At 41.9% G+C, this 25052-nt stretch overlaps 1 protein-coding gene across 3 annotated transcripts in view; it reads left to right on the forward strand.

The window, feature by feature from the left end:
• SYN3 (synapsin III) overlaps positions 1-25052 on the forward strand; it is a 458389-nt gene that overhangs the window by 13000 nt on the left and 420337 nt on the right. For all 3 annotated transcript variants that reach the window (XR_006381392.1, XM_044228488.1, XM_044228489.1), the window contains exon 2: positions 23531-23978. Coding sequence is in view for 2 of the 3 variants with exons in the window: in XM_044228488.1 (XP_044084423.1) it covers positions 23668-23978 (311 nt within the window). In the remaining variant the exon portion in view is untranslated. The remainder of the gene's footprint in view (positions 1-23530; positions 23979-25052) is intronic.

Raw genomic sequence — 25052 nt, forward strand, 5'->3', positions numbered from 1 at the left:
TATGCCACATAAGCCCTCTAGGAGCATCTGTAGAGGATGAGAGGGATCAAGAAGCCAGAGTGGCTGCAGTAACACTGGCACTGTAGTTACTGCAGCCCAGGCCCTGTTGTGCGGCATTCGCAGGGTTATTATTCCCTGTAGGGACTATCTCAGTAATACACTTTAATGTTAAAAGATTTTTCTTTTTTTGATTTTAGCTTTTGGGTTAAACATTACTATTTTTATTCTTTTTAAATTTTGTCTAGTTAGTAACAATATGCTAAATCAATTGTGAGGTTCAAAATAGCAACATAAGGTGTTGTAGTATCATGATGCTCCTAAAAGTTGTTGTTATATGTGAAACTGTTTGCCTGTATACTAAATGGCCCTAGGTTATTATGTTTTAGAGTTCTTCTGAAATTGTTTTCAAGTAGCTGGTATATTTTCCTCCAGTAGAATTCTTTCTAATTTACCACGTCTGTTTAGATGAAGTCAGGGAAGGCAAATGACCAAATATACGTGCATTGTTTTCTAAGGAAGAATCAATAGGCTCTGACTAACGGGACTTTTCCTTTTTTTGTTACGTTCGGAGAGAGGTGTTGTAGACTCATGGATCTAGAGGCCTTTCCTGCCTTATTTTAAGGTTCTCAACTGTGGTGCTGTAACAAATTTCTGTAGATTGGGTGGTTAAACAATAGACATTTATTTCTCATGTTCCAGAGGCTGCAAAGTCCATAATCAGGGGTTCTGGTGGCCATCCTTCCTGGTTCACAGATGGCCATCTTTTTACTAACATTGTGGAGAGCAGGGAAAGAGGGCATAAGCTCTCTGTGTGTCTCTTCTTGACCTGATTATCTCCCAAAAGCCTCATCTCCAAACACCATCATGCTGAGGATTAGGGGTTTAACATAGGAATTTGTGGGTGACACAAACAGTCCATAGCAGTTGGGTGGTTGAATTTGCTATGCAAGAGATGTCCAGACAGTGCAGAAGGAGTACAGTGTGATCTGAGAGAATTTTGAAGTTTCCTTGCCAGAGAGAGAGCAGGAGTTTTAGGGAGGCTTCCTGAGCTTAAAGCTGAATTTTGAAAGATGAATGGAGTTCAATAATCCAGTGGGGTGAGGAGGAGCTTAAAGAAGAGTAAAATCGGATGCCATTCCAAGAGGCAGGAACAGCATTTGCAAAGGCACAAGATCACATGGCAGGTAAGCAGGTAAGTGTTAGTGAATGCTATGTTGCCAGATGAAGCTGGAAATAAAACTGGCATAGATTAGAAAGAGTCTCAGTGCTGCATGGAAGGACTTGGACTGACATCAAGGAGCAGCTGCCATATTTAAGTGATGTGGTCAGATTTTTATTTTTAAAAAATGTCTCCGAAGTTTGTGCTATGGAAATGCATTTGAAAGAGACCTAATTCTATGCAGGGAGACCAGGAAGGATGATTCTGCAGTGGTCCACACAAGAGATTATGCATGTCTGAGCTAGAAGTTGAGAGATGAAGACAGTATCAAAGCTTCCCTTTTATTGAACCCCATACCCAAAATAACACCCTTTTCTCTGTTATGGGGCTGTCTGAAGGTGAATTTGATATGATCCCTGTTCTCAAAAAGTTTATAATATAGAAATATCTAAGAAACCATTGGCAATGCAAGAGATGGATTTACCAAGTTTCTTCGATTCACAAATATCTTTTGAATGCTTCCTATGTGCCAACCCTTTCTGGGGGTTATGATGTGACAGTGAAAAAAAACCCAACAAAATTCCTGTCCTCATGGGGATCACGTTCAAGTTGGAGAGAGCACAGAAAGCAGACACTACAAAGGTTAAGATATATAATATGTTACATGGTAGCAGATATTACAGGTAAAAGAAGGGGAATTGGTATTAGAGGAGGGGCTACAATATTTTAAAAGGTAACATTTGAATAAAGATCTAAAGGGGGAAAGGGAATAATATCCATAAATATAGAAACTAAAATACCTATCTGGAGACATCATGGTATAGCAACTTTGAACACGATTTTTGAGGAAAGACAGACTTAAATTTAAATCCTGACTCCTTGCTATACCGGCTGGGTGACCTTAGACATATTATTTCATCTCCTTGAACATGGATTTCCTTAACCCTAGAATGGAATTGGTGACATTCATCTCCCAGGATGGCTGTGAGGATGGAAAGTGATACTTCTTGCTTGATGCTGAGCCTGACATATTGAAAATGCTCATTATCTGGTACATATTCATAATGTTGGGGGTGATTCTGGTGGGACATCACCAAGGAAAAGAGCCCTGGGAGGAGCACCAGGGGGTTTTGAAACAGGATTTCCTGACTAGGGCTCTCTGCTCTGCTGTTGCAGGCTCTGCAAAACTGAGTCATGGGCCCTTGGGGGCAGAGAGGCAAAAGTCCCAGAACAGCTTCCTCAGTAAAAAAGACAGGAGAGCCATGAGACCCAGTGTCGTGCCATGTTCTTGGGGAGGATTTTGTCCCTAGGCAAGTCCCAACCCCCTGGGAAAGGATGTGAGAGAAGCTTTTCATGCTTTAAAGAAATAATAGAGGTGAAAATTGGTGGGTGTGAAGGCAAGTCTGGCTTTTCTTTAGCAGTTTTACCGGTGAGTACAACAGAAATGGATGTTTTCTGCGTGGGCTAGAGGAGGCAGCTGCCAAAGCCGCCATTCCCATCCGGCTGTGAAAAAGCCCTTCCTTGCCTGCGAGTGACAGAGGAGAGGGCTGCTCTCCGGAAGGAGTCAGCAGCAGCTGCTGGGGATCTTTGGGTGGAAATCTAGGATATGAAAGCTCTGCTTCCCGTGGGCGCTTCCTTCTGCCTCTCTCATGTCATCAACCATTGGTATCATGGTGCCTGCCTGAGGGGGCATTACTGCCACTTGGCTAGGCTAACCACTTCCCAAGGCTGCTTTTGGGGGACAGTAAGCCACTGCTGAGCAGGGCAGTGAGCAAGGGCACAACATTGGTGGGGATTCCTCTAATCTGTTCCTTTTTCCTTTTTTCATTGTCTGAGTCTTCTGTTTTCTTACATTTTTTTCTTTATTTCGTTTCATTATTTTATTCATTCACCACCCCCCCCCCATTCTTTTTCTTCTTCTTCCTTCCATTTTCATTTTCTTCTTAGATCATTCTTTTTCTTCCCCTTTCTTTCCTTCTTTTCATCTACTCACTCTGTTAATTCATCATCAATCCATCAAGCCTGTTCTCTGTGCAGTGCTAGCCCAGGGCACTGATAACACCTTCCCTGTACTCAGGAGCTCAGCTGCTGCAGGAAGAGAGAGGAGTGGAAATAAACAGGCAAAGCCTGCAGTCAGTGGCCTAGACTCCAGTCAGACAAAACTGGTTCGAGTTAGCCAAGTCCTCCATGTGTTGCCTTGGGCAAGTTACTGAACCTTCAGCTCTCAGAGTACTAGAACCTTCTTCCTAGGATCACTAGGAGTACAGGAAGGAGTGCAGGTAACATGCTTAACAGAGTGCCTGGCATATAGCAAGAATGCAGGCGATGTTATTATTAATATAGTCTGACAAATATTATTAGGCATCAGGATAAAGGAAGTGAGAGAGAGAAAACTACTTTTCTATGTCTGGTTCTTGTCCTGAAAGTAAGAATCAAAGATATGCCACCGAGTTCCTCAGGGCTGAACCCCTCATTTTATAGATAAGCAAAGAAGCCCATGGGTAGAGGGGTGACTTGCCTTGGGGATGCCTAGGGATAGAATGGAGTCCAAACGACCTGAGTTGAATCCTTATCCCGCATAGAATCGTGGTGACAACTGTGCAAGTTACTCTAGCTTTCTGGGCCTTAGTTTCCTCTGTATGTAAGTGGATAATAACAAGGGATTACAGTTGGGACTAATTGGTTTAATATAGGAACAGGGCTTAAAACACTACCTAGCACATAGAAAACAGTGTATAAATATCAGGTGCTATTATTACTGATATTAGCATTACTGTCATCATCATCATCACTATTGTTAGGGCCACACAGTGGGCCAGCGGTGGTGGTTGCCACCCCCTTCCTTTAGTGGAAGTATGTATGCTAGCCTTGCCCACACCTGCCCCTTTGCACAAGTGGTGAGGCTGCCAGCTTTCCTAGCCTACGAGAGGGAGCTGTGTCCCCATAATTGCAGCAGAGCCTGCATATTTAAGCTGTTCCCTGAGCCTTCTGAACCAGTGCCTGGATTTAGGTGCTCTGAGGTGAAGGGCACTGTAACCTGTCACAGGCTGCCCAGTAGGTGTCAGGTTACAGGGAGTACCCCACTGATGTTTAGCACCAGGAGAGTTGGGGGAAGGGTGGGCCAGCAAGCCAGGGTGGCACAGTGGTTGAAGGTCTGCCTCTGGAGATGGACTAGACTGATATAGAGGCAAGATTGAATTTTGCCTCATACCTGGTACATGATGCTCTACAGGTCGCTTTACCCTCTTCAGCCTCAGTTTCTCACCTGTGAAGTAGAGTTAATGGTAGCATTTGCTCCACAGGGTTCTGTGAGGATTAATGAGATGACACTTGTCTTGAGTTCAGTGCTAGTAAGCAGTGGGCCACATGGTGGCTATTACTTTCTGCTCTTGAAGAGAAAAGTGCTCCATGTCTGGGGAGAGTGAAGCAAATGACTAGCAACTGTGCATTGACATCCAGAGAATCTTATATTTTAATTGTGGTAATTTTGTAGTCAGAAAAAAACACTAGCTGAAAACTCAGCTAGTTCTGGTTCTGTTCTGGGCCTGGCCTGGCCTCTATTTCACTGAGTGACCCTGGACAAGGTACTTCCTTGTGTGCATCGTCTCTCTATCAGGCAACAAAGTCGTGGGAGCAGGACTGTCACCCTGCAGTTCTGTGTGTTCCACAGGGGCCCCCTCCCAGTCCAGCCCCACCAGGTAACTGTCTCTGTCAGGGCTCAGCCTGTGCCCCCCCCACCTCCAGAATCCCAGAGTTCTTCACCAGATGCTTCCCAAGGGCCCAGTGTGCCAGTCCTATGTCCAAGTGCTGTGCTTGGTGCTTGGATAAGGATGGAGAAAGCAGGGTCATGGGGGAATCTGGCAGGAAGTGAACCCATTCTTAATATAAGGAAAATGCTGCAGGATAATAGAAGAAGATGCACAGTGGGCTTCCTTATCCATGGTTTCACTTCCTGTAGGTTCAGCTACCAGTGGTCCACCTCCATCTTGAAGCAGATGGTCTCCTGAGGTAGCGTCAGAAGGTCACAGCAGCCTATACACTGCATCCCCATCCCCATGTCTTCCACCTCACTTCATGTCGTCACGTAGGCATTTTACTATCTCACATCATTACAAGAAGGGTGAGTACAGCACAACGAGATATTCTGAGGGAGAGATCACATGAATATAACTGTCATTACAGTATGTGGCAATAAATTGTTCTATTTTATTATGAGCTATTGTTGCTAATCTCTTACAGTGCCCAAAATAGAAATTAAGCTTTCTCATAGGAAGACAACAGCACAGAGCAGGTTTGGTACCATCCACAGTTTCAGGCATCCGTAGGGTATCTGGGAACATACCCGCCCCAACCATGTATAAGGGGAGCCTACTATAGTTGGTGAAGTACACTAGGGTCAACATTTAAATGGAGTGGTCAGGAACAGATGCTGAGAAATGACATTGGAGGTGGGACCTGAATGACAAGGAGGCAGCAAGAGGAAGACAGAGGAAAGAACATTCTGGGCAGAGGGAAGAGCAAGTGCTAAGGCCTGAAGGCAGTGGGGCAGGGACGTTGGAGAGTGAGGTCAGCTTGTTTGAGAAATAGAAGGGCTAGTTTAGTTTGGGTGTAGAAAATGAATGAAGGGAAGGGAATCCAGATGATGTATGTGTCCCTCCCCACCCTGCCCTGCAGGCTGTGAAAGAAGCTTGAGTGCCATCCTCTGAAGGGTGGGAATCATGGCGGGGGAGCAGGTGCAGGGAACAGGGACGGCAGATGGGAGCTTCCTCACTGGTCCGGGTGAAGATGACAGTGGCTTGGATCCGGGTGGTAGCTGTGGAGTTGGACAAAGTAGATGCACTCAGAGGCTGTGTTAAGGAGGAGGGTTGATTATGGTGTGTGGAGGATGGCTGGAGAGGGAAGAATCATGGGATCTCCCCACATTTCTATCCTAAACAGCCAAGTGTAGTATTTACTGAGATGGGAAGATGAAAAGAGTACAGTTTGGAGTGGGGGAGATGGCAGTACACGGAGTTCTGTTTGGGACGTGATAAATTTAAGATGCCTATTAGTGTGCTTTTGCTGTTCTCCAGAGTAAACTTGCTAAATTACTCATTAGGGCAGCACCTGCCTGCCAGAAGCACCGCCAGGCTGGCCATCTGCCCTCCCAAGCTTGGGCAGGAGGCTGCGGACACCTGAAGGTGATAGGATTGGATGTGCAGCACTCAGCCTGGTCTCTGCAGGGGTGTGTTCTCTCCCCATCTCTCTCTCTCTCTCTTTCTCTGCTTCTGTCTTTCTCTCACTTTCTCTGTCTCTATCTCTCTCTGCCCCTCTCTATGTCCTCCTGTCTCAGTGTTTCCTGCCTCTCTTTCTCTGTCTCTATCTCTCCCTGTCTCTGGGTCTCCCTATTTCTCCCTGTATGTCTCTTTCTATTTCTTTCTCTGTCCCTTTGTCTCTCCCTGTGTGCTTCTTTGTCTCTCTATCTCTCCCTGCCTCACTTTGTGTCTCTGTTTCCCTGTATGTGTATCTCTGTATCTCTCCCTGTCTCTGTATGTGTCTGTGTGTGTGTTTCTCTGTGTCTCTCTCTGTCTCTTTCTCTCTCACCTATCAATAACATCATTCAGATGTTCCAGGTAAAGCTGGTATTTCCCTTCATTTAAGTCCTTGTCCTTTGCTGAAGTGAGCCTCTCAGAGGTCTCATGTGTCTCTAGGAAGAAGGTTACTTACTTGGCTCTTTGTGTTTTCTGACCTGGCAGAAGGAAACACCATGTCTGGTTCCTGGACCTTGGAAATGCTTGCATCTCTCCTTGACTCTGGCTTCCCAGCTGTGCCTGCTACTGTCTCTAACTCAGTTAGAGTCCACAGCCGCTCATAGTCCCTCCCCCAAAACCACAGAGACAAGTGAGCACAGGGCTTTGCAGGGACACAGAGCAGCTCTGTTAATCTCAGTTGGTCGGTGAGAGTAGTCAGGGAAGCCTCCCTAAGGGAGAGGGGAATGAGCTATGTCAGAAGTAACCAGCTAAGGAACATAGGAGAGCAAAGGGAAGGTCATGCCAGGCAGAGGGAACAGATATGTGAAAACATTGTGTGGCAGCCAGGGTGTAGATGACTAGGAACTCTGAGCAGCTCTGTAGAGCTCAGCCATGTTTATGGCACCCAACACGCCAGATTCAGGGCTCCCAGAGGCCCAGGGTACCATGATGTAAGAGAAAATCATTAGGCCCTAGACCCAGAAAGCCCTGCATTTGAACCCAAATACCATGGAGGGGCAGTGCTGCCTAGTGATTAGGTTCATGCCCACTGGAGCCAGGTTGCCTGAGTTTGAACTGAAGCTCTGCCACTTAGCAGGGTGACTTTGGGCCTCAGTGTCCACAACTATAACATGCAGGTGATAATAGCGCATCTGCCTTGTAATACTGGAGGAAGGATGGCGTGAGTTAATTTGTATCTGGTGCTTAGAACAATGCCTGACAGAACTGTAATGATGATTTACAAGTTGACCATGTAAATTACTTATTGTCTCTGGTCCTCAGTTTCTTCCTGTGTAAGTGGCGGTGATGGCTCTTCCTGAGCAGGATGGAGATACACATATAAAATGTGTGTGTGTGTGGGTGTGGGTGTGCATGCATACACATGGGTGTGTATCCTGCTCATGATAGCACAGTGTTTGGGATTTCATAGATGCTCAATAAATGATAGCAGTTAGTTTTACATTGCAAACTCTATAGAAGGGAGTTCTGTATGGATTAAGAAATAGTATCAACTCCAAGTCCCTTTTAAATTCAAAATTAGTTCCTGAAAAAGCAGCTCTGATTTAATGGAGAAATAGAAGGTAAAGAATTAGGAAGGAAAAAAAGAAGGAAGGAGGGAAGAAGAGATAGAGGGAAGATGAAAGGAAAGAAAGCCCAGTTTCTAAGAAGTAGCCTCTTTGGAAATGCTCTTTGTAAAGAGAACAAAGACAAAAAAGATGGAGCTGATGCTGCCTAACTTGCATTTTCTGAGCAGGCCCACATGCAAGATGAGGCACCAGGAGCTCTACTGAGGGAATCATCAGGGGTCCCCCACTGCATTCCCCTGCTCCCGCCATACTCTGCACCTCAGTGGCATACCCAAACCTCAAAACTTCCTGACTTCATATAGAGATAATCCAAGTATTCTGTTTCCTGGTCTGTTGTTGCAGAGCAAGGTGTGGGCAAGAGAACCTTCATGTAGGTGCCACTCTAAGGGCAAGGGCATTGGGGAACACAGACCCATAGCGATGTGTCCAGAGATCTGGATGTTCCCTTGGATACTAAGCTTTCCCATTATATACAATAGCAAGGTTTTCTCAACAAAATCAGGACATGGGGCTTTCTGGGTTTTCATTGGCAGGGATTGAGGAAGCAGAGCATTCACAGCTCTGAACCTGGAAGTGGCCAGCACTTGGGTTTCCAGCCAGGAAGATGGGTATGGCAGCCATAGCTCTAGGAGATGCAGATGGTCTCCTGAGAGTTGGGAAGTGGATTCCCTTGGGGGAACACCACTCCAGTGGACCAATCCCTAAAGAAAGACTCTAGGACCCCAGTCATGGAGTCAACGCAGAGAGTGGATACTGCAGTCTTGTTGGATTACTTGTGGCTGGTAAACTGGAGAGCCCAACTGACCACAGAAAAGAAAACAACTTAGCAAGGTCAGCCCTTGGGCTACTCAGAGATTTAATGTTGGAGGTAATAGGCAGTGGTATGTTGACCTCAGGATTATACAGGAGCCTTGGGTACCCTTGGACAAGCTCTGCATGTGACGGCAGAAAAGATCATCTGGGGACCTGAGAAACCCCAGCCTCCATAGTTAGTTTTGGAAAAGTGAGTTAATCCTAAATGCTTTCAAACAGGGCCACAGAGAATATTGATTAGGGTTTTCTCAGGAAATAGAGAAAGAATTAATCAATTAATTAATGCTATTATTTACTAGGGTTATTCAAAGTGCTACAGATACAGAGCTGAAATACAGACCATGCCTTCAGTGATCCTGAAATCTCAGCTAGTCATTGCTGTATTAGGAGCCAGTAGTATAACAATCACAAACCTGATGGTGTAGATGATAAGCATTTGTTTTGCTCATGCATCTGCCAGTTGACTGGGAGCTGACTGATCTTTCCTGGGCTTGTCTGGGTGGCTGTAAGGTCCTACTTGAGTCTAAGTCTTCTCCAAGTGTCTCTGTTCCTTCTCAGGTCCATGGGACATGTTCTCATGGCACTGGCAGAGGTACCAGAGGGCAAGTGGAAATACATGGTGTCTCTTAGATCTGTGGCTCAGAACTGGTGTACTGTCATATCAGCTAAAACTAGCCACATGGCCAAATCCAAAGTTAGTGGGCAAGCGAGTCACTCAGCTTCTAGTGGAAAGAACTTCAAAGTCACTTGACAAATTGTGTAGATTCTGGGAGGAATACAGAATTGTAGCTACTAATTCAAACTATAAAATTGCCCACCCCAATGTAGGTATGTTCATCTAAGTTTAAATCATGAATATTTTACTGGTATACTGTAACCATAAAATATACACCAAAAAGAATTTAGATCGAAAATTTGGAAATAAAAGTTCAAACAATTTTTTCCCTGTACCAGTGCATCATTTTGAGAAGCCCTAGGGGATGTATTTCCCATTTTGGTGATTCTTGTCCAGAGAACTAATTCTCAGAATGTAGAGCATATACCAACTGCAGTAAATCATTTGGATCACTTGGAGAGCTTGTTAAATGCATATTCTGGGCTACTTTCCTAGCCTGCAAAATAAAAGCTTCTGGGGTGCCTGGGTGGCTCAGTGGGTTAAAACCTCTGCCTTCAGCTCAGGTCATGATCTGAGGGTTCGAGCCCTGCATCAGGAATCTCTGCTCAGCGGGGAGCCTGCTTTCCCCTCTCTCTGCCTGCCTCTCTGTCTACTGTGATCTCTGTCTGTCAAATAAATAAATAAAATCTTAAAAAAAATAAATAAAAGCTTCTGAGGGTGAAGCCTGGGAATTTGTATTGTTGGGAGCCCCAGGTATTATGGGTGCAAAATGGAGTTTGAGACTTGTAAACCAACAGAGCAATCAGCCTCTAATGGAAAGAAACCCAAGCGTGGTTTCCAAGAACATCGGAATACCCCCTTTACCCGGCCTGGGGCGTGCTAGGTGTGGTCAGGAAGGCCATCCCAAATGAGTGGTGCAGGAGGTGAGTGCTGAAGGAAGGGGACACTTAACCATAATGTGTGGAGAAGGCTGTACCAAGAGGTCATTCCGTGTGCAAGAGCTGTCCTTGAGAATGGACCTGCCATGTTTAGGGAGCCCGTGGTTAGCATATGTGGACGAGGGGATCAGGGAATGCAACCCTGAAGAGTCAGTTAACAGGTAAGACCGAGCAAGAGAAATGAAAGGAGGGTGGAGTGAGGGCAGGAGTGATCTGATCTAAGCTGGAGGTGAGAGGGTTGTAGTTTGCAGCATGAATGTAAATGACCTTAGCTTGGAAGCTGTTGCAGCCACAGAAAAATTTTCTGCAGAAAGTGACATGATCACGTCTAGTCTAAGTGCCCAAGAGGTCAGCTGGCTTCCATGTAGGCAAGGGACTGGCAGTAGAGGAAGGGGTGCAGGCTGTCACTCTTGCACCGGAAAGAGGTGAGGATGGCCTGGCACTGCAGGGAGGAGAGAGATGAGATTGGATGCCATAATCCATGGAGCAATGAAGAAGCAGCAGAAGGAGAACTACGGAGCTATCTTTGGGCATTTAGCCTTAGTGGATATGAAGTGAATATGAAGCCATGACAGAAGCAGAACCCTTGGGAGCGGGGCTTGCCCAGGGCGGTCTGCATTCTAATTGATCACCAAAGCTCGTAGCTCTCTGGCCCAAGAGTTTAGAATGAAAATCCCTGCAAGAAATATAAACATAACCCCCAAATTGCATATAGTTTATTTTGAATTAAGGTAACATTGCTAAAAATCACCTTTATTTATTTTAAGGGCCCATCATGGTCAGCAATCACAGAGGGGGCCCAGAATGGCCATTTAGCTTTAGACCTCAGGTGATCAAGAGCCTCTTTTTGGATTTTTGACATGACTTTCAGATGAAGGTCTGGATCAATCAGAGACAAGCCTGTGTGATTGTCAGGTAACACTAAGCTCATGTCCCAATCCTACCTGATGCTGCCTGAAAAACTTTATAAATTCTGTCTGTAAATAAATCCTGTGGTTATTTTGTAGATAACAGTTATACCTCCTTTATAATTTTAGGTTAAAAACTTGAACTTGTTTTATGTAAATGCTCATGTACATGCATATTTTTTGTGACCCTGTTTTGGCATTTCTGTATTGGAATATATTTTGGATTGTATGGGTAGTCTCAAATAAATGGAAGACTTTCACTTCTCTTGAACTCCGGGACACTCTCTCCCATAACATTTTCTGATACCCCGGGGTGCTCTTTAGCAAGGGGAGGGAGTTACTGATGCAGAAGCCTCTCTCACCCATAAATCCTAGCTCTAAAGCCTGAGTCCTACTTGGCTGGGGACCTGCGGTGTCCCATCTGTGGGAACAAGAGTGTTGCCACTCACAGGAGATCAAGGCCTGTATGAGTGGATTGGAACTCATCAAAGATGGCACACACTTTCATGTTGATGTGGCTGAAACAGAGCTCTGCAGATGAAAGACTCTGCAGGTCTGTCCGTATGTGGAGATGAAGCTGCTCCCTTGGCAGATGCAGGTTTGACCTTTCTTCAGGAAATTAAGTATCTCTTAGCTTTGCAACTTGAGTGGCACAGCCTCTGGATTCTCAGGCTCACCCTAGCTCCCACACCACCTTTGCTCATCAGTATATTGATGAAGCCAAGCCCATGTTGTCTCCATGAATTTTTAAACTTTCTGCTCATGCAGAAAAGATTTTAGCAGCTGTTAATTACTCAAATGCTGGTTCTTAATGGGGAAGGAAGAAGAAAATCTGTCAGCATTCGCTGAACAGAAGATGGAGAGAGAATTTATGAGACTTGCTGTATTTACATGAGGGAGGAGCTCACTGAAAATTAGATCAGGTATTCTTTTGCATTATTCCAGTTGTGGTTCAGCTTAGGGTTATGTGTCATATAGCTGCTTTTCTTGTATATAATCACACTTCTAGTCTTCACAAGCAAAAGGTGAGTGTGGTTTAATTTCCTTCAGGTTATTTTAAACATATTCACTTAGTAAATATTTATTGACCCTCTACTACATGCTAGCTACTTTTCTAAGCACTTGGGATACAGCAGTGAACCAATCAGAGAATAATCTCTATTCTTGGGGGACTTTCTATCAGATGGAACAGAGAATCAGCAATAAGCAAAATAAATAAGTATGTAGGGTGTTTTTGTTTTTGTTTTTAAGATTTATTTATTTGAGAGAGAGTGCCTGTGGAGGGTGGGGAGGGCAGAGGGAGAGAATCTCAAGCAGACTCACCGCCAAGTGAGGAGCCTGACACAGGGCTAGATCTCACAACCATGAGATCATGACCTGAGCTGAAATCAGGAGTGGGGTGCTTAACTGGCTGAGCCACCCAGGTGCCCCAATAAGTATATAGTTTTATGGAAGATGGTGCATGCTATGGAAAAAAGTGGATTGGGGAAGGAGAGACCCAAAGTACTGTACAGTTTAACATTGGGTAGCTAGGAGGAGGCCCCGCTGAGAAGGTGACCTTTGAGCAAAGATCTGAATGACATGAGAGAGTGAGCCATGCGGGTTTCCAGAGAAAGTGTTCCAGGTGGAGGAACAGCCAGGGCAAAGGCAGCTGTGAGCAGGAAGTTCAATCTTTGGAATTCATCTTTCTTTATTTTCTAAGACATGTGCGGGGGCCTTCAATGTTCCTTAACTAATGTCCCATTGTAGGAGATCCAGGTAATAGCCCGTGAAACATTATGCCATTGACATTTGCAAAGCACTTGAAAGATTAAAAAGCAATTCCGTGTGGGGTTATGGAACTGTTACGCATACCCTGGTTGTGGCGTTGTTTACCTAAATGCATTAAAATTCATAGAATTCTACACCAAAAAGTCTGTTTTACTTTATGTTAACTTAAAAAGTAAATATTTTGAAAAGCAACTTAATGCATTTTCTTTTGGTAGGCTCCAAGCCCTGTGAAGTAGGAAGGGCAGGGATTAGCATCCTGCTTTGCAAATCAAGAACCTGCGGGGCAGAGCTTATTCAGCTGCTAGGGGCAGTGCTGGGTCTCCAAGTAGATCCTTTCTAAAGCCAGTTCTCATGTAAATACAGCAGTCCCTGGCACATTGTCTCTCAAACTAATGCTGACCACACTGTTTAGACCTTCAGGAATGGGACATGCACACTGTCTAAAAAACAGAATAATAATAGCAGCTAAAACAGATTGCTTATCATATGCTGGCACTATTCTAGATATATTCTAGATACTATTAGACTATCCCCACCTTACGGATGAGAAAACTTGATGCACAGAGAGGTCGAGAAATTTACCTGAGGCCATGTAGTTAGTAAGTAGCAGAGCTGTGATTAGAACACAGGCCGTCTGGCTCCAGGGTCTGTGAGCTTAACCTTCAGGCTTACTTCCTCTGTCCCGCTGTGTCCAGCACCAGAATGCTGAGACCATGAGAGTCTTTCACAGAGGCTTTGCACTTAGGAAGTCCTGTTTTTTTCCCAGAAGGGCATTTTTGTTTTGTTTTGTTTTGTTTTGTTTTGTTTTGTTTTAGTTTAAGGTTCACAACAAATTAAGGGAGAGGTACAGAGATTTCCCAAATGGCCCCTACTTGTATACACATATAGCTTGCCCCACTATCAACTTCCCCACCTGAGTGGGTATATATGTTTGTTACAATTGATGAATCTAAATTGACACATCATAATCATTCAAATTCTGTAGTTTACTTTATGGTTCACTCTTGGTGTTGTATATTCTGTGGGTTTGGACAAATGTATACTAACATGTTTTCATTAATATAGTATCATACAGAATATTTACGCTGTTCAAAAATTCTCTGTGCTCTGCCTATTCATTACCCACCCCTTAGTCCCAGCAGCTCAAGGCAACTATTGATCATTTTACTGTCTTCATAATTTCGCCTTTTCTGGAATGTGATATAGTTGGAATTATAATTATACTGTATGTAGCATTTTAGATTTGCTTCTTTCACTTAGTAATGCACATGTAAGGTTTTCCATGTCTTTGCATGGCTTGATAGCTCATTTCTTTTTTCTACTGAGTAATACTCCATTGTCTGGATTACCACAGTTTATTTATTCAAGGACATCTTGGCTGCTTCTAATTTTTGGCAAATATGAGTAAACATGATAATGTAAACAAGACTGGCGGGTATTTGCATGGTCATAAGTTTTCAGCTCCATTGGGTAAATACCAAAGAACGTGATTGCTGAATAGTATGGTAAGGGCATGTTTAGTTTTACAAGAAACCACCATATTGTCCTCCAAAGTGGCTTTACCACTTTACCACTTTTTGCATTCCCATCAGCCATCTGTTGCTCCATATCCTCGCCCACATTTGGTGTTGTCAGTGTTCCATTCTAATAGGTGTGTAGTAGTATTTTGTTGTTTTAATTTGCATTTTCCTGATGACATTCAGTGTGGAACATCTTTTCATATATTTATTTGCCATCTGTCTTATCTTCCTTGGTGAAATGTCTGTTAAGGTCTCTGTCTCATTTTTAAATTTATCAGCATGTGAACCAAGTATATGGTAGGAATGATGGAGAAGAGTGGATGACATTGAAGATGTTGGGAGAGACAGCACTGATGGCCTGGTGACTAAGTGGCTGAAATGGTGAAGGTCAAGTAGAAGTGAAGTATGAGTCCAGTTTCTGGTCTGAGCGAATGGACAGGTAGTGGTACTTCTGTCAGGAAGTGGGGGGCCCAAATGCATAAACTCATTTGAGAATGAGCAAGGAAGTGAATCTGGAAGTGGATTTGGAAGTGAATCTGTGAGACATCTGAGCAGAGATGTTCACTCTCCTGTCTAGGCTGATCAGTTGCTTATCTTTTTCCAAAGAAGCCAGTGTTACTGTTATGGGGCAGCTCTCATTCTTATGGAGTCTTTCCCACTTTTTTTTTTTTTTTTTTTAAAGATTTTATTTATTTATTTATTTATTTAGAGAGTGCTAGCAGGTCAGGGTCAAAGGGAGGTGGAGAGAGAAAATCTCAAGCAGATTACCTGTTGAGTGGGGAGCTCAACACAGAGCTCAGTCTCATGACCCAAGTAAAAATCAAGAGTTGGATGCTGACTGAGCCACCCTGGCTCCCTTTAGCCACCCACATGCTCCGTCTTTCCCACTTTTATAAAAAATTTGTGCCCCTATGATTTACACCTATTTCTGTCTTGTGGCTTAACCAACAACTCTGAGAAGTCTTCAGCCTTTTTTTACCTTTCCCAGTAAAGTCTTCATTCCTGCCACAGCCTCTAAGAAGTAAGCTTGCAAAGTTGTATTTTATTTTATTTTGTTTTATTTTATTTTATGTTTCCTTTCTGGTGTGGCCACTCCTGCCCTCTGGTGGCCATTTGTGAGGCAGTATAGGTCTGAGTACTACCCTGGCCTCCTCCATTCTGTCCCAGAGAGAATTCCTGCCCTTTTTCCCTCCCAGAATCCCTCTCATTCCCACTTTGTTTCACTATCAGATTACATTTAGCACAGAATAGATATCCAGTGTCCAATGGCACAAGAAGTGAGTCACCCACAGAACAGGAAGATACCTTGCAAATCACATCATCCAACTTTTGTCTTTCACTCCTAAGGATCCAAATGCCTGCAACAGCCTCCTAACTGGCCTGACTGCTTCTATCCATATCCTCTACAGTCTGTTTTCTACTCAGTGGCCAGGCAGACTAAATTATGTCTCTCTCTTTCTTACTTTCACACATGAATTAAAATCTAAATAATCATCAGTTTGGTCCTTCATGATCTTGTCTCTCTATTTCTCTAAACATTTTCTTATAAAAATCTCCATCTTTTTTCTGGTTGGGCTGGCCTTCCTTCTATTCTTCAAATGTATCTAGGTCTTTCCTACTTTAGGGCCTTTGCAAGAGAAGTATACTTCTCTTTCCCCTCGTCTTCCATGTCTCAGCTTAAAGTTCACCTCAGAGAGGCCTCCTCTGGCCCAACCACATGTTAATCTTTATAAAATCACTCTAATCCTCACTAGCACTTGCCCTGATCCATGAATATTTGTTTACTTGTTTATTATCTGCTTTCCTCTATCACTGTAAGCTCCACTGGGACCTGCAGTAGGGAGAAGTTACAGGATGAGCCTTTGACTAACATTGGAGTTGGTCAAAGGATAATGAGGTGATTTGTCTTCCAGGTGTGGAATTCCCACCGGTGTAAGATTGACCAGAGTTCCTAACAAAGGGGTTGTTAAATAATCTCTGAGGTCCCATCAACTCTAGTATTTTATTAACTTCTATCCAGTAGTATAAAAATGGAAAAGGTTCAGCCTGATTAGTAACTCAGTAGCTCATGTTGGACTAATCCTCTCATAGATGATAATTATAAACTTTGGGTAAAATATTTAAAAGAAACTATTTGAGATTCCTGGAGAGAAACAAAAAAGTAGGTAGAATCTGGAGGGGATTTTACCCTTGAAAGAAAAGACTCACACCCACTAAGTGAGATCTACATTTATGTGACTCTTGCCCTGAAAGCATTCCCCAGTCCACATGGCATGGAACAGCTAAACCAAAGCAGGAAGTGGCAGTTATATTGCTTTGACAAGTCTCAGACGGAGTATAGGTTAAGAGAGTGGCTGGAGGGGCGCCTGGGTGGCTCAGTGGGTTAAGCCGCTGCCTTCGGTTCGGGTCATGATCTCAGGGTCCTGGGATCGAGTCCCGCATCGGGCTCTCTGCTCAGCGGGGAGCCTGCTTCCTCCTCTCTCTCTCTCTGCCTGCCTCTCTGCCTACTTGTGATCTCTCTGTGTCAAATAAATAAATAAAATATTTTAAAAAAAAAAGAGAGTGGCTGGAAAATGAGGAAAGCTAAAGAGATGCCCGGCTCCATCCTCAATAAGATTGACTGATGCCTCTGTTAAAACTGCATTGCAATTCAATTCATTTCTGCTTTTCATACTTGCCTGCAGCTGTTAATCTTGGGAGCACTCTCCTATAAACTTCCTGCTTACAAATCACCATAGCAGAGTCATCTTACTGGCTAAGGAAACTGACCAGCAACCATCTAATTGATATTTATAAAATTACCCTAAACAACTGCAGAATACCCATTCTTTTCAACTGTAAATGGAACATTCAAGATAGAGACTACTGAGCCATAGCATTAATTTCAATTAATGTCAGAAATTTCAAAGGATTAAAGCCTTATAGACTATTTTCATTGCTCACAAATGAATATTAAAAGCAACAATAATAAATTGTCTGAAAGAATAGCGGAATTTGAAAATTAAAGGCGTTTATATAATACACGAGTCAAAAAAGAATAATAAATTAAGAATCATTTGAATTAAACAAAAATGAAATAATGAAATGCCTAGTTTCTGAGATGTAGCTTAAAAGCAGTGTGTAAAGGGAAATACATTACTTTAAATGCTTATATTAGGGACACTTGGGCGGCTCATTCAGTTAAGTGGCTGCTTTTGGCTCCGGTCATGATCCCAGGATCCTGGGATCAAGCCCCAGGTAGGGCTCCCTGCTCAGCAGAGAGCCTGCTTCTCCCTCTTCCTCTGCCTACTGCTCTGCCTACTTGTGCTCTGTCAAATAAATAAAAACTTTAAAAAATGCTTATATTAGAAGAGATGAAAGGTTTAAAATCAATGATTTACATTTCTATTTTAAGAATGTAGGGAAAAAAATCAAACGCTTAAACCCAAAGTAAGGAGAAGAGAGTAAGTATAAAGAGAATAAAGAGCAGATACAAGTGAAATAGAAAACAAACAATGGAGAATATTGGAAAAGCCGCAAATTGGTTCTTTAAAAGATTAATAAATTTTGTAAATTCCTAGAAATGCAGATTAATCCAAAAGTGAGAGACAGAAAATCACCAGTGTCAAGAATATCAGGGAAAATCACTGATGAGCCTACATAAGGTAAAAGGATAATTTTAAAAATTTATAACTTTATGACAGTAGATTTCACAACCAAGAATGGACAAAATTGCTTGAAATCACATATTGCAAATACTGAAATAAGAAACAGAGAATATGAATAGATTTATAAAACAGATTGAGTTCATTATTAAAAACTTCCGTGAAGAAAACGTCAGCCCCAGATGGCCTCACTATTGAATTCTTCCAATAATTTAAGAAAAAAATAATACCAATATTACATAAACTCTTTCAGAAAAAAGAAAGGGCAGGAACATTTCCCAGCATATTTTGTGAGCTCAACATTACCCTAGTACCAAAATCTATCAAAGAAATTATCAGAAAAGATCATTATAAACCAATATTTTTCATCAACATGGATGTAAAAATTTTCCACAAAATATTATCAGATTGAATATATAAATATGTAAAACTGGCAATTTACTATAGCTAAGTGGAATTTATCTCAGGAATGTAGGTTTGGTTTAACCTTGGAAAATCAGTCAATTTACCACATTAAACAAATAAGTGAATTTAAAACTATAGTTCTTCTCAACTGAAAATCACTTGGCAAATTCAACATCCATTCATGATAAAAATCTCAGGCAACTAAGGCTACTAGGGGACTGTCTCAGTCTGATAAAGTGCATGTACAAAAACCTACAATTAACATCTTAGTAAGGTGAGATTGTGAACATTTTCCCTCTAAAGTTGGGAAGAGGTAGGTGTCTACTTTCATCATTTCTGTTCAATGGTGGAGGTCCTAGCCACTGTAATAAAAGAGGTTAAAAAAAAAAAAAGGAAAGTCATTAAGTTTGGAAAAGGAGAAATAAAGATGTCTCTATTTGTAGATAACATGATTGCTTAAATAGAAAATCTTAGGAACTCTATAAACAACCACTAGAAACAATTGACTTTATCACATCAACATACTGACAATAATTGGCAAATACATGATACTAGCAGCAAACAAATGGAAAACAAAACTTAGAGAACAGAGTCTTTTAAAATACCATCCTGCCCCCCCCAAAAAAAACAAAACACAGAAGAAATAATTTGGAATCAGTTTAACAAAATATGTGCAACACTTCTATGTTGAAAAACAGAAAACATTTCTGAGAGAAACTAAAGAATATTTAGTAAGTAGAGTGTTCTACCATGTTCATAAAACAAAGCATTCAGTAGTGTTGAGATGTTATTTCTACCCAAATTGAGCTGTGGATTCTATATAATCCTAAACCATATCATCCTAAACCATATAATCCTAAACCAACAGACTCTTTCATACAAGTTGATTTTAAAATGCATATGAAAACAGGACCTAGAATACGCTAAACAATATTGAGAATCAAAATCTAAGTTGGAGGACTCATTTTGTCTGATTTTAGGCATTTCTGTAAACCCACAGTAATTAAGACTGTTTAAGGACAAACAGATCAATGGAGCATAATAAAGAGTCCAGAGATAGACCCATACATATACAATTCGTTGGCAACAAGAAAGCCACCAAAGCAATTATTTGACCATTCTCTTACACCATACACAAAGATAAACTCGAGATTGATAAAAGACCTCCATGTGAGGCAGAAATCCATCAGAATCCTAGAGGAGAACATAGGCAGTAACCTCTTTGACATCCGCCACAGCAACTTCTTTCAAGATATGTCTCCAAAGGCAAAGGAAACAAAAGCGAAAATGAACTTTTGGGACTTCATCAATATCAAAAGCTTCTGCACAGCAAAAGAAACAGGCAAAAAAACAAAGAGACAACCCACGGAATGGGAGAAGATATTCCCAAATGACCGTCCAGGCAAAGGGCTGATATCCAAGATCTACAAAGAACTCCTCAAACTCAACACACACAAAACAGATAATCATGTCAAAAAATGGACAGAAGACATGAACAGACACTTCTCCAATGAAGACATACAAATGGCTAACAGACTCATGAAAAAATGTTCATCATCACTAGCCATCAGGGAGATTCAAATCAAAACTGCATTGTGATACCACCTTACACCATTTAGAATGGCCAAAATTAACAAGACAGTAAACAACATGTGTTGGAGAGGATATGGAGAAAGGGGAACCCTCTTACACTGTTGGTGGAAATGCAAGTTGGTGCAGCCACTTTGGAAAACAGTGTGGAGATTCCTTAAGAAATTAAAAATAGAGCTTCCCTATGACCTGCAATTGCACTACTGGGTATTTACCCCAAAGATACAGATGTAGTGAAAAGAAGGGCCATCTGTACCCCAATGTTCATAGCAGCAATGGCCATAGTCACCAAACTGTGGAAAGAACCAAGATGCCCTTCAGTGGACGAATGGATAAAGAAGATGTGGTCTTTATATACTATGGAGTATTGTGCCACCATCAGAAAGGATGAATACCCAACTTTTGTATCAACATGGACGGGACTGAAAGAGATTATGCTGAGTGAAATAGAGAGAGTCCATAGATTTCGCTTACTTGTGGAGCATGAGGAATAACACAGAGGACATGCGGAGATGGAGTTGGGGTAAATTGGAGGGGGAGATGAACCATGAGAGACTGTGGACTCTGAGGAATTAACTGAGGGTTTTGGAGGGGGTGGTGGTGGGAGGTTGGGTGAGCCTGGTGGTGGGTATTGTGGAGGGCACATATTGCATGGAGCACTGGGTGTTGGTGCATAAACAATGAATTCTGGAACACTGAAAAGCAATTAAAAATAAATAAAAATTTAAAAAAACAAAGCAATTCATTGAGAAAAAATATTTTCATAAATGATGCTAGAAAACTAGGTGAATGAACCCCACCTCACACCACTCAAAAAATCAAGTGTGGATGGATTATAGACCTAAATAGAAAAGTTAAAACTATTCAGTTTCTGTAAGAGTTTAGAAGACAATATCATCATGATCTTGGAGTTGGCAAAGGTTTTTAAGTGGATACAGAAAGATCTAATAAGAAGAATCTGGTAACTTAAACTTCATAAAATTTTAAACTTTTGTTTATTAAAACATCTACAGATTTATTTAACAGATTTCATATATGTACATATAAATATGTATACTTATGTATGTATATATATACATTTTGTATGTACATATAAAATATTCCTAATAGCCAAAATACAGAAGTGTAATCTGATAATATAAATATTTTTCTTGTTAGAGTGTTTTTTATTTCAAGGAAACAACTTTTTGTAAGGGTTATTTTATTCTATCAAACTTCTGTTCACGAAGGACATGAAATGGCAAACCAAAGACAGAGAAAATGTTCACAATGTGCATATCTGATAAAGGACTTATATCCAGAACATATAAAGAACTCCTAGTCAAATAATACAAATCAATAATAAAAATATTAACAACCCATATTTTAAAAATGGGCCAAAGTCTTGAACAGATACTTCACCAAAGAAGATATATTAATGGCCAGTAAACCCATGGAAATTGCTCAACCTCCTTAAATATTAGAGAAAATTCATTAAAAATACAATTAGACACTATTTTATACCCACTAGAATGGCTAAGATTAAAGACTGACAATAACCAAACGTTGTGAAGGATGTAAAGCAACTGGAACCCTTAGGAGAAATGTTCAAACTAGCACAACGACTATGGGAAACTTTCTGATGGTTTCTTATAAAGGTACACATACTTCTACCCTGTGATCCAATAAATTTTCTTCTAGATATTTTCCTGAAGAAAAGTCTCCCCTTCACTCTTTTTTTTCCCACTCTTTCTTTTTCCACAAAAATGCTTAAGTAAAAGATCCTTATAACAATCCTAGTCATAATACCCTCTAGCTGTAAGCATTTCAAATGCCCATCAACAGGAGAGGATATAAAAATTTGTGGTTTGAATCATCTGGTGGAGTGCTACTCGGAGACTGAAAAACAGAATGACTGTTGATACATGTAGCCTAGATCAGTCTCAAAACCACTCCGTTGAGGGCAAGAAGCCCTTCAAAAAGATTAATACATATGATTACATTCATAGGAAGTTTAAGAAGAGGTAAAATTAACATACAGTGACAGACATCAAAAGAGTTTTGTCTATGAGGATGTGTAGGCTGACCAGAAAGGGACACAAGAGAACTTCCTGAGGTGGCATAAATATAATAAATCTTTCATCAGTGTAGTCATATATCAAAACTCAAAGAATTGTACACTTGAGAACTGTGCATCTCAGTGGAAGTAAATTTTACTTCTATAAAAATATAAAATAATCAAAAAACTATGAGTTTTTTGCATCATTTAAATAATTAATTGCATAATCAGATAATCATATCATTTAAATAATTATTTTTCTCAATGGGTTATCTAGATCTCAAGTGAATAATCTGGTTTTTTTAAATTAACTTTTTTTTCTTCTGTTCGGAAAAGCAATACATATGTTTATTAGTCAGTCTGGGTTGCCATCACAAAATACCACAGACTATGTGGCTTAAAGAACAGAAATTTATTTTCTCACAGTTCTGGAGGCTGGATGTCTGAGATCAGGGTCCCACCATGATTGGTTTCTGGTGAGGGCCTCTTCCTTGCCTGTAGACAGCTTCCTTCTCCCTGTGTCCTCACTGGATGGAGGGAAAGCAAGCTAGTGTCTCATTTTATAAAGCCATGAATCCCATCCTGAGGGCCTCACCCTCATGACCTCATGTAACTTCCATTACCTCCCGAAGGCACCATCTCCAGTTACCAACGCATTAAGGGTTAGGTCTTCAACACATGCATTTGGGGGACACAGTTCAGTCCGCAGCAATATATAGTCTAGAAAATCTGGAAAATATAGGTAAGTGGAAAGAAAAAGAAAAATAAACCACATAATTGCATTACCCAAATATAATTATGGTTAACATTCCAGTGTATTTGCTTTCCAAAGTTATATTATCTCGTCCTTTATGTGGTTGTAGTCATTCTGTCCCAATAAACTTGTAGCATGACCTTCTTAATTACAAATGAATTATTTTCTATGGTACTAAAATCTCTTTATATGTACCCTCTTTTAATAGCCACAAAGGTTTTCAACTGAGTGACTGTGCTATACTTTATTTATTCATTATTTTGTGACTGAAGGTTGGAATTCTTTCCAGTATCTTGCTAGTGTAAATAATGCCATGGAAAATATATCTGTGCAGGAGGCTTTTCCAGTAACTGAGATTCATTTCTTGGGATAGAATTCCAGAAAATCGAAATTATAGGTTAAAAGGTTATGCTCTAATTTCATGTTCCCAAAGTCCTTTCCAAAAGGATGTCCCACTTTATATTGCTTCCAACAGTGGGGCAGGAAGGTGCCATATCTATTTGTTCTTAAGGGGTGGAGGTCATTTCCACTAATGTGTGTGTTGGCTTGTTTCCACAGGTTAGCAAAGACAGCTGAAGCCGACTTGTGCAGGATTCCCCTGGCTCTTCTGTGACCTCCTCTCCCTGGTAGCCTGTGTTCTGGGCCTCACCTAAACAAGTCTGAGTAGGAACAAGCCATCTCTTCCATCCATAGCCATGAATTTCCTCCGGCGGCGCCTCTCTGACAGCAGTTTTGTGGCCAACCTGCCCAATGGCTACATGACAGACCTGCAGCGCCCAGACAGCTCCACCAGCTCCCCTGCTTCCCCAGCCATGGAGAGGAGGCATCCCCAGCCCCTGGCAGCCTCCTTCTCCTCTCCAGGATCCAGCCTCTTTAGTTCCTTCTCCAGTGCCATGAAGCAGACTTCACAAGCCCCCTCAGGGCTGATGGAGCCTCCAGGTCCCTCTGCTCCCATTGTTCAAAGGCCCAGGATCCTATTGGTGATCGATGATGCCCACACAGATTGGTAAGCCAGAATCTGTAGGAGCTTCCACCTATGGGCAAGAGAGGAAATGGGGTTTCTCTCAGTCCTGGGGTGGCGGGGGGCGGGGGGAGCTGAGAGGCTTTGTGGTATCAGAGACTAACCCGAGGGGAAAAAAAAACTATGTTTATCATGTGGTTGCTCCATGCCAAGCATCATGGCATCTTCTTTTTGCTTTACATTTATAGGTCCCAATCCCTTACCTGTAAATCTAAAACCAAAAAGCTCTGAAAACTGAAAAATATTTTATAATCCATTTTGCAACAAAGCTTGGTCTGAGGGAAAGTGAGATTATAATAGTCTTCATTATACTACTCACTGTGCTTGACCATATATGATCTACTGCAAGCTTAGTTTACATCTTAATACATTTGCTGTGGGGGTGCTGTCTAGAGCTCATCGGGAGTATTACATAATATATGGTATGTGTGCCATATTACCTTCCTAAAAATGGAAAACTTTAAAAATCTAGAATAACTCTGGCAAGTTGCTTACTATCTTTCAGCCTCAGCCATCCTCTGTCCATTCAGTTAGGTTGTTATGAGGGTAAAAGAAACGAACACAAAGCCCATGGTCCTTATCTAACACCCTTGGGACCAGAGTCCCTGGGTTTGTATCCCAGGTCTTCCATGTACTGGCAGTCTGGCTCCAGAACCTCTTCTCTTAACACCAAGCATGCTCAGAGGCGATGTTGGGCATGCCAACAGATGATAAGCTCTCCAGATGCAGAGACTAGGCACATGTGTCAAGGTCATTGCAGCAGTTGTTCCACAAGCAGTTACTAGTACCAGTCAAGTGTAAGTCACAGTCTTAGGTGCTCAGGTGAGTGGTGAACAGACCCTGTTTACATGGATCTGGACAGTTAGAGAATAGGGCTCTATACCAAATTTTTGGTAGAGGGGAGTGATAAATAGTATCAGTCCTAATTTGAGGCATAGAATCTGCAGTCCAGGAAATAAGTCCAAATGTGGAGACATGGAGGCACTCCATCCAGGGCGTTTCTGACAGATCCATACAAGGTCATGGGGCTGGAGGGCAAGGTTGCATGCATGTGTCTCC

The sequence above is a fragment of the Neovison vison genome, chromosome 12, assembly GCF_020171115.1.
Source record: "Neovison vison isolate M4711 chromosome 12, ASM_NN_V1, whole genome shotgun sequence".
In the NCBI taxonomy this organism is placed as follows: Eukaryota; Metazoa; Chordata; class Mammalia; order Carnivora; family Mustelidae; genus Neogale; species Neogale vison.